The 9162-nt window shown below is 37.4% G+C and overlaps 5 protein-coding genes across 5 annotated transcripts in view; 3 read left to right on the top strand and 2 right to left on the bottom strand.

Annotated features, from left to right (window-relative positions):
• C9374_008859 (uncharacterized protein) overlaps window positions 1-27 on the top strand; it is a gene marked incomplete at both ends in the record, with an annotated part of 423 nt that extends 396 nt beyond the window's left edge. Inside the window, one exon of the mRNA XM_044698981.1 lies at window positions 1-27. This exon is cut by the window's left edge and continues 396 nt beyond it. Within this exon, the coding sequence (XP_044545036.1) occupies window positions 1-27 (27 nt within the window).
• Window positions 28-71: 44 nt separating this feature from the next.
• Window positions 72-626, bottom strand: C9374_008858 (uncharacterized protein; the record flags this gene model as incomplete). The annotated part of the gene is made up of 1 exon (XM_044698980.1): window positions 72-626. One exon carries the CDS (start codon window positions 624-626, stop codon window positions 72-74), a length of 555 nt encoding a protein of 184 aa, XP_044545035.1.
• A 1003-nt stretch (window positions 627-1629) lies between these two features.
• On the top strand, window positions 1630-2424 carry C9374_008857 (uncharacterized protein; the record flags this gene model as incomplete). The annotated part of the gene is made up of 1 exon (XM_044698979.1): window positions 1630-2424. One exon carries the CDS (start codon window positions 1630-1632, stop codon window positions 2422-2424), a length of 795 nt encoding a protein of 264 aa, XP_044545034.1.
• Window positions 2425-2878: 454 nt separating this feature from the next.
• On the bottom strand, window positions 2879-4294 carry C9374_008856 (uncharacterized protein; the record flags this gene model as incomplete). Its single annotated transcript, XM_044698978.1, has 1 exon — window positions 2879-4294. The coding sequence occupies one exon, from the start codon at window positions 4292-4294 to the stop codon at window positions 2879-2881; it is 1416 nt and encodes a 471-aa protein (XP_044545033.1).
• A 2155-nt stretch (window positions 4295-6449) lies between these two features.
• Window positions 6450-9149, top strand: C9374_008855 (uncharacterized protein; the record flags this gene model as incomplete). Its single annotated transcript, XM_044698977.1, has 1 exon — window positions 6450-9149. One exon carries the CDS (start codon window positions 6450-6452, stop codon window positions 9147-9149), a length of 2700 nt encoding a protein of 899 aa, XP_044545032.1.
• Between the last annotated feature and the right edge of the window lie 13 nt (window positions 9150-9162).

Here is a 9162-nt window from a genome sequence, read left to right as displayed (position 1 = left end):
TTTAGGTGTGTTCTGTTATTTAATTAGAAGATAAACTGCTTTTGATTATTTATCAACTTGGAGTTCTTTATTTACAAATCATCATTATTGCTCATGATGGCAATGAATTCATTTTCATTAATTTCTCCATCTCTATCAAGATCAAACTCGTCGATCATTGCTTGCAGCTCTTCCTCACTCATACTTTCTCCAATTTCTCTTGCAATTTTCTTTAAATTTTTTAAACTTATTTTACCATTTCCATCTTCATCAAAGAGTTTAAAAGCTTTCTTAATTTCATCTAACGGATCTCGTTCTAAAATCTTGTCCGTCATCACCTGCAGAAATGAATCGGAGCTGATCATCATGGGATGTGAATCGTCAAGAGGTCTCTCATCAAGATTCTCTCTCATCAACCTCAGCACTTCTTCTTTTTTAATGTCGAAACCGAGAGCTCTCATTGCAACTTTAAATTCATGTGCATCCAAATATCCATCTTTATCCGTATCAAATAATTCAAAGGCCTCTTTAATTTCTTGTTTTTGTTCATCACTCAATTTTATTCTCTTTCCGATGCCGCTTTTCGATGGTAACGACGTTGTTGGTGAGGCTTTTCTCAAATAATCAGTCTTTCTCAAGGAGCTCATAATAAATAGTTTTAGTGTGATTTGTATTGGATGTGTAAGGGTATAGAGATTCCGATGTGATTGACTCCTCTTTCAAGGGGATGTTGTAGTTAGTTGGTTATTGCGTGTATTTTTTAAATGTTTGAAAAATGTACAAAATTTGGCGGGATTCAATTTCCATCTCGTTGCTTTCTTCTTTCTCACAGAGAGAGTTGTTGTTCAATCCTATGAATAGCCGAATAGGTGAAAAAACTCACAGAGTCATATTGATAACATAAAATTAAGAAATAAACTTTTTTGGTTGGGTTCAACAATTTTCAATTATGAACAGTACGAACAACAAGTACCCATATGCTTTGAAAAGAAACTATTTACAGATGAATCGACATCTTGCAACAGTGTTGAAAGGATGTCGTCATGAATCACCGTCATATGTATAATGACAGGGAAAATGGAAAATAGATTTTCACAACAAACACAGTTCGTACGAATGGTTTACAAAAGAGCCTTTTTGCTGATGAGCATACTGAAGCCACTTGATTGCCTCTCTGTAGATCAACAAATAAACCTATTTGATGTATTATATTCCTCAATACAACTATTCGAAATACATCATAAATTCTACCCTTGTCTTGACGTGTCATTTCGTGTACATGTAACTATCGACCCTTAACACACTCCATTTGTATTCCAATCTTGTCCCATCGAGCTCAGAAATACAAACTTCCAGAGCAAGTTCTATCATTTGTGTATGTCAAATTCAATCTCTCGTTTCCATTCGAGCGAATGCTTGTGGATGTATGGCCAAAAAAAAAAGAAGCAAACCCCCAAGCGGGCATTTCAGGAATAGTCTCTTCATCATCATCAGTAGCCCTTGGTGCTGGCTAGTCTGTATTTGGTTCCATTCTCTCGTCCTTAATTGTGTTTTTCATCATATTCTCTCTCTCTCAAGAGTTGTATCATCCTTACTTGCTGCAACAACTATTCCCCTACAACAACACCCTCATAGACATACTTTTAAAAAATGTGTCCTCTAGCCTCATCTCGGGGGAGTCCAGTCGTAGTTGCCTCCAATCGTGTTTCATCCTCACCTTCTTCGAGTAGGCCTCAATCAGCTTCATCGGTGAGGTCTTCATCCTCAATATCCCATCATTATAATCAATATAGAAATAATACAAGTATTCAGAGTGCAGCTGTGAGCCTGAGTAGTGTTCTACCGGGAGGATCTATCATCAATGGAATACCAAAGGCCAATTTCAGTGCTGGCCGAAAGACTGTCCTTAATGCCACTCAAGAGAAGGACAAACCTCGAAAACGACCCAATGTTAGCAATGAATCATCGAAAGAATTGGTCAATGAAGTAAGAAGGAAAGCAAGATGTGGCACTCATTGTAACGAGGAATCTAAGACTCCACCTCCGCGACTCATGAGGAAACGGCCACAATCAGCAAGTGTTTACCAACCCAGAAATGTTGTTGTTGATCCCCCAGACACAAGCGGAGTGCACAGAAGGCGATTAGTTACGCCAACACGAGAGAGAACCACCACAGAAAGTGATCCCACCTGCGACAATGCAAATGAAGACCTAAATGTCAAGAGTATTCTCACATTTGATCCATCTTCTCTCTCAAAAGACGACCAGAAAAAGGTGTCAGATTTTGGTAAAGTTGGAAAAAAGCAGAACTCATCGATGGCATTAAGGTCGTCGTTTGAACAATCCTCGCTGGTGAATGTTAAGGTTTGTATGATTTTAACATTGATTTGTACTTACTTTTCAAATTGTGCTACCTACAACCCTGTCATTACTAATCAACTATGACATCATACCTCATCAACTTTGCATCTTCTTGACCTGTCACCATCATGAACTGCATACAATACCTCATTACATTTCAATCTAATGTCTTGATCATCATACAACACTTCATTTCAACGACATTCATACAACAGGCTGAATTGTCCAAAGACCTGCTTCCTACAACCAACTACTGGAAGGTCCTCAACGACAATCACATCGAGTTGAAACCTCGAGTACGACCTCCAACTGCAGCAAGAGCAGGTTTGGATTCTGTGGCAGGTTTATTGAGATGGGAATAGTGATTTCGATTGATCGATAAGCACAAGTAACAACACATGTTAAAGTAAGAGTATTTGTTTTATAAATTAGAGAATGTTGTTATGTACATATTCAAGTGTACGGTGGAAGGAGATCTAGGGATGGTTGGTTAACGTTAGGTTTGGAGAATCATTAGGTAAACTTGCTGTAAACAGGTTTACAAGAAATCAAGATCGTCATCGAACAGCAAAGGTGACTTTGGAGCTCTGTTGAAAGTCGAGAAATCAAACATGTCATTGTTGCAGGCTTCTGCACAAAAGTCGTCATGAATGGCAGTGAATGGATTCTCTTCTTGTGGCTTGATTGTCTTGGACTGTTCGAGGAATTCCTTAATGATTCTTGTTTGGGCCAAAATGTCTTCCATCGAGTAGTTTCGCTCAGTCTCAAAGTTGCTGTAAGGTGCACCAAGGAATCGTTCAATTTCCAAACACTCTTCTTCATTGAAATTGAGATTAACGTCACGATTGTCAACGACAGTGTATTGGATTTGCTTCTCCATCTTGACCATCACTGGTTGTTGAGGTTGCACGAAGACTTGTTGTGCTTGTTGTGGAGCAACAATATCTTCGTCACAGGCAAGATCAACACTGTTCGTAACAAAAACTGGAGCAGTGCTGGATGAGGATCTCTTGGATGGACACTTTTGAGCTTGCAACCATTCAACTTGTTGCTTGGAGAGTTGGCTGAGTGGATGATAATAAGAGGCTTGTGGTTGTTGTTGCTTTTGGGCTGGCAATGGTAGCACTACAGCTTCTTCTTCCTCTTCCTTTGGTACGTATTCATCGTCTTCATTAGTGGCACTGTCATCTTCTCCCTCGTCGCTAAGCATCTTGGAGTAGTTGACTCGTTGACCTCGTGTGGTTCTTGGTAACATGGCAATATCGTCATTGGTTGACACTTCATCTTCGTCTTCTGAAGAGGAAGAATCGTCTTCATCGTCTTCAACAATAAAAGATGTCTTTCTCTTCTTGGTTGAGGTTTCAGTTGGCAATTCTCTCTTTGGAGCTGTCTTTCTCTTCTTCGAAGAGCTTTCCTTTTGCACTCTTCGTCCTTCACCAAGGTAAATCTTTGGGAAGGCCTCTTCTGGAATTTCTACAATTTCAGTAAAGTTAGTTTCCCTAATACTGTCTGGACCAGTGGTCTTTCTTGCCTTTTTGTAAAATGTGTAGAGATCCTTCTTAATGTTTGGTTTCAACTTGGAAAAGGTGTCAATGAGGCAGCAACTCTTCTTCAGAGAAGCCCATCTGTTTGAGAGTTGGTTGTCTGTTCTGGTGTCCTTATAGTACTTTTTGCTCATTTGAATCCAAGATCCCTCAAAGTGGTGATACACAGAGAGGAGTTCAATGTCTTCGTTCTTGGACCAAGTGGATTCCTTATCCTTAGCAACGAGAACTCTCTTGTAACGTTGGAAAAGCTGATTGGTCTTGAATCGACCGTTGAAATATTCTCGGGAGATATCCTTCCAATTATTACCATACTTCTTGTATCCTTCGATGAGTTTTTGATCATCTTCGGCAGTGAAGAGTGAGCTACCGTTAGAGTTCTTTCTGCTAGATGCCTTCTTTTCTACCATTTGTAATGAGTGGTGTTATTGTTGGTGGTGGGTATAATGATATGAATTCAGATGAGGGTGAGGATGAATCAGGTTCCTTAAAATTACAAGGCTTTCTCGACGATTTGGATAACACACGAATTTGTGTTGGTGGTGATGGTGGTATGGTTTTATATAACAGAATAACAAGTGTTATGGGAGTAATGATGTTGGCTGAACAACAAGGCTTGTGTTGATGATAATATGGTGTGATCGTGTCTCGGAAAAGGGAGAGAGGCTTCGATGATGGGAGGAGTGAGGCAGACTACTACTATCAGCAACTGCTTGTTGGCGCGTATTGTTGTGTTGGTTTTTTTTGTGTTTATTTGGGACATGGGTTGCGTCGAGTCGAGTGACTTTATTGCACTCCCACACACTCAAGCCTTCTTCTCGATATTGAAAGAAAGAGCGCATGCGATTTTTGTGGTGACATTTGTCGAACTAAAAGAGTCTTTACTCATACTACTCTTGGAGTAGAATACCAGAATGGGCAACGTTGGAGTCTTTGGTGAGATTCTATGCACAAGCAGGCCATTCGTTAGAACCACACATACGGAAAACACAATGAAATGAACCCATCATCGATCTCGAACTGAGATTCTCTTCATTTGTGAAACTCATCTCGCAAAGAAAAATTTTTCATTTGCAGTTTTAATCTCCCTAAACGATCAATGATAGATGATGGCCTTGATTGCAAATAGAAATTGGATGAAGTATTTTGGTTGGTGTGTTCTGTTTGGAGAGGAATCTTTACAAATTCATTGAACTCATGAAAATTTATCCATTGTCTTTTATGAGCAATTGAAAACCATGGAAGACTTGGAAAATCAGAAGGGGTAAGTGAAATTGGTGTTTGATGTTTTGTGATATTGAGAGAGGAATTTAGAGGGAGTGTTTGTGGGATGCAAAACTTGTCAACAACAACAAGTTAGCACTGACACTTTTATCTCTCTGATGAAGATAAGTATTCACTCTCTCCTATACTGTTGAATCCATGGTCATCAACATGTGTTGTTTTAACCCAATCCACTATTGCTACGTAATTAAGAGTTAATAGTAACCGCTGTTGTGCTCAAGAATTGACTCAATTTAGTCTCTACCCTGCTGATGACCATTTCCATTGAATTAACTCAAAAAGTGCAAATATTGGTTCAAAGTTGCCGAATACTATTTGAACTTGAAAATGAACCAGAATAGAAATCACAAAATTGTTCTTCTTTGTCTCCATTTGTGTTTGATTTTTACTTTTCGGATCAAGACAAGGAACGAGTTTATAGATGCAGTTAATTTCCGCAACGACATGATGATTTTCAACTTTCAAGTAACAAGGATGCGTTGTATAAATTCCAAGTTGTTGATTCTCTGGCATCATTATCGTTTACTAAGGCTTTGAAAGTTAAAACTACCTTGATTTTGTCGTTTATGCACTTTTAGATTTGAAATCATTTTAGATTGTGAAGTTTCGGCATGCATTCATTCCATCTTCACCTCCAGTTTTGAATGTTCCCAATTTCCTCGAGAAAGTAAAATGCACTATGAGCCAACGATCTTCGTGATGATAGTAGCCATAGCAGGCTTTGTGCATGTCCTCGAACGTCACCAGAAATGTTAATACACCAATCAAACGTCCACTACGATGCACTACGAGCCAGTGGGCAATGTACTATGAGCAGGCTTGGCCAAAAAAAATTTCTGAAAACAGTCAGGAACGATGTAACGATCTCATCGGAACAAGTAAAATCAAATTCACAAATATTATTAGCTCTATTTGTACACAATTCGTGGCCAATACATGTTGGCGGATCATAAATAAACTAATTAAAAATTCGGCTCATTTTTACGCTCGCAGTGCAAGTGTAATTTCTAGAGGATTTGCACCATCTTCATCATATTTTTCATTAATTAAAAAAAAAAACCTCTCGATCGCCTTGCGTCTATCTGTCGGTTTTTCTGCAGAGAGAATAAATTGTGGTCGGATCATTGAATAGTATCATCACGTCCATAATTTCATGCATTGGATCTCATTCCAATAATTTTTGATTTAAATTTTGAAAGATCCTCTCTGGTGATGAAAAAGATCACAACTCATTATTCATTACTCTTCCTTTCTTTATTACTACTTTAACATTTTCAAAACATGTTATTATCGAGTCATCAACAAACCATTCATAATGATGATGACAATGTGGTCGAATCCATTTTCAAAGAAGGTCATTGTGAAAATATTCTCTCTATTGGTCATGACATTCATCTCATTGATTCCATTGAAAAATATAACGAATTATTGAGAGATGTCATTCAGGATTTATTAGATTCATCTCAACATGAAAATGATTTAACGAAAAATTATGCACAAACTCGTCTCTTCAATACCAATACCCCTTGTATTGGGTTAGATTGTGAAGGATCTCCTGATTTGGAAAAACAAAGTGGTACCCTGTGCATTATTCAACTGTCACTTGTCAATAGAAAAGCAACCTTGTTGAACAAGAAAGAAAAAATTGATATTTATATTATTGATGTTTTTAAGATCGGTGGTAAAACTCTTGCCAATGAAACCAACTTGCGTGAACTATTAGAATCGACTCGAGTTTTGAAAATTATACATGATGGAAGAAGAGACGAGGATGTACTCTATTATCAAATGAATGGAACACGTCTGAATTTCACATGGGATACTCAAGTCGCAGATATTTGTATCAAACAAAGCCATATCCTCCACAATATTCCAAAAACTTCAAGTAGAAACCTCAGTATTATTGAATCGCATTACATGAGTCATTTTGTGAAATGGTATTGTTACTTTGATGCCATGACCAATAGTTTTCATGCTTCCTCCTATGACTCAATTCTAGAGTTTATTTTTGTTGAATTAGAAGAGTTTATCAAAAAGATTTCTTCCAAACATGCTGATATTTCTTCGGATTTACTCAAATTGTGTGCCAAGTCATGGTCTAATGCCATTGTTCATACTGCTCATTCTCTTAAATCAAAAGACAGAAAAGATGCTCATATGGCCTCAAAAGTGTGTCGAGATGTGTCAAAGAAATTGCATGACATTACATTCTTTGCATCTGGAAAGGACAAGCAATATTTTATCAACAAGTTCAAGAAAAGTCTTTTGAAATTAACTTTGGAACGATTTAATGCTACTCTCTCAAAAGCTCATTTTGAAAAATATCTACAAAACAATTACTTTGATCCTGAAACCTCAAGCAAGGAAAGTAACAACAATGCATCCATACTTCCAATGAGCTCGGAACTGGTCAGAAATTTAGTGTCTCTAAACATGTTTGAAAGAACTGGATATTTGAATATTATATTTATTTCTAATTTGTATTATTTTGGGATTATCAACACTGCAACGTTGTTTGACAAGATTATTTTTGCCATGATCTCTCATCATCAACAACGAGAAACCCAAACGAGTGTTGATCTCTTTTATTCACTTATTCGACTAAATTATGTTGAGCTGTTTTTAGAAATGCTTTCAGGAAATATGGATCAATATTTGAAAAACAAGGAACTGACATGTCACGAAATTAACACAAATTGGGAGGATCTTTGCAAAAACATCCAACAGCTTGTAAAGAACATTTCACGAGAAGTAACCTCTCCAAAGAGTCCTCGTTTTCAAGGATCAGATGTTGTGAAAATCTTTGAACCACTACCAACTGGTAACAAGTCCAATAATTATTTACCGTTGGATATTGTTTTTAACCAACGATGGTGTATCATGTCTGGCTATCCAAACACCTCTCCGCAAACATCTCCTTCAGCCACAAACAATACTCAAAGTTCAGATGAAAGTGATGTGAATACAATACCATCAACTAGTGCTTCAAGTAGTTATCCTTCTGCTTCAACGGATCAATTTGTAATGACATCTCATTATCCAGTTTCCTCGTTTTTCAAAATTAAGGGTCTTGTGAGATTGTTGCACGATTTTTCAATGATTGACTATTCGTCAAAATATGAAATTCAGAAAAATGTGATCGAACAAGAATTGTATTGGAAGATTCGGCCATTGAGTCAAGATCAAATTGAATGTGCCTCAATGGATGTGAAACATTTGTTATTCCTCTACGAAACGCAACGATTATTTGTGTATAACAAGAAATTCAAGCCCTCCAAAGATTCTTCTTCACTGTCCACAACCATTGTACGAAGAAGCCATCTCTATGATCGCTGTTTGAGAGATTTTGAATTTCCACACATTCCAGAATATATCAAACAACACATGTCAAAATATGGGAAAATGGATGATGGATATTACTATGTGGATGTACCACTCGATCCGTTCTTCAAGAGCAAGTCAGAAAATAATGCTCATAAAGAACAACACATGAGATTGTTTTTCTTTCCTTTAAAGTTGGATCGAGAATGTAATTTTGAATATGAAGACAGAGATCAACTTTGTAAACTTGTGTCATTAAGCTCGGAAGAATCAGAGCAATATGTCTCCAAACACTATTTGGGAAAGATTATTGGAGCTAAGGGAAAGAACATTGCAGAATTAATTATGCAATATCCAACAGTTTCAATGGGAGCTGGTGATGGCGGTTTTATTCTAATTGGTCAGTACAAGGAAGTTATGGAAGTGAGTGAATTGTTGTTAAGAGAGAAGCACATTGAGCTACCTTCGTCACAGGCAGGAAAGCTTGTTAATAACGCTGGATTGAGTCGCATTAAATCCAATTCTGGATGTGAGATTGTGAAACTTATTTATGGAGAGAAGGGAGAGCCGACACAGAGAATTTTATTGATTGGAACAAGAAATGCAATCGCAAAGGCACAAAACCTTATTCAAAAAACGATTGAAAGTATGAAAAAGTAAATAAACGGAGAAA

Source organism: Naegleria lovaniensis (genome assembly GCF_003324165.1).
Source record: "Naegleria lovaniensis strain ATCC 30569 chromosome Unknown tig035, whole genome shotgun sequence".
Taxonomy (NCBI): Eukaryota; Heterolobosea; class Eutetramitea; order Acrasida; family Naegleriidae; genus Naegleria; species Naegleria lovaniensis.
Note: the sequence above shows the minus strand (reverse complement) of the source record. Positions and strands in the feature narration are given on the sequence as shown.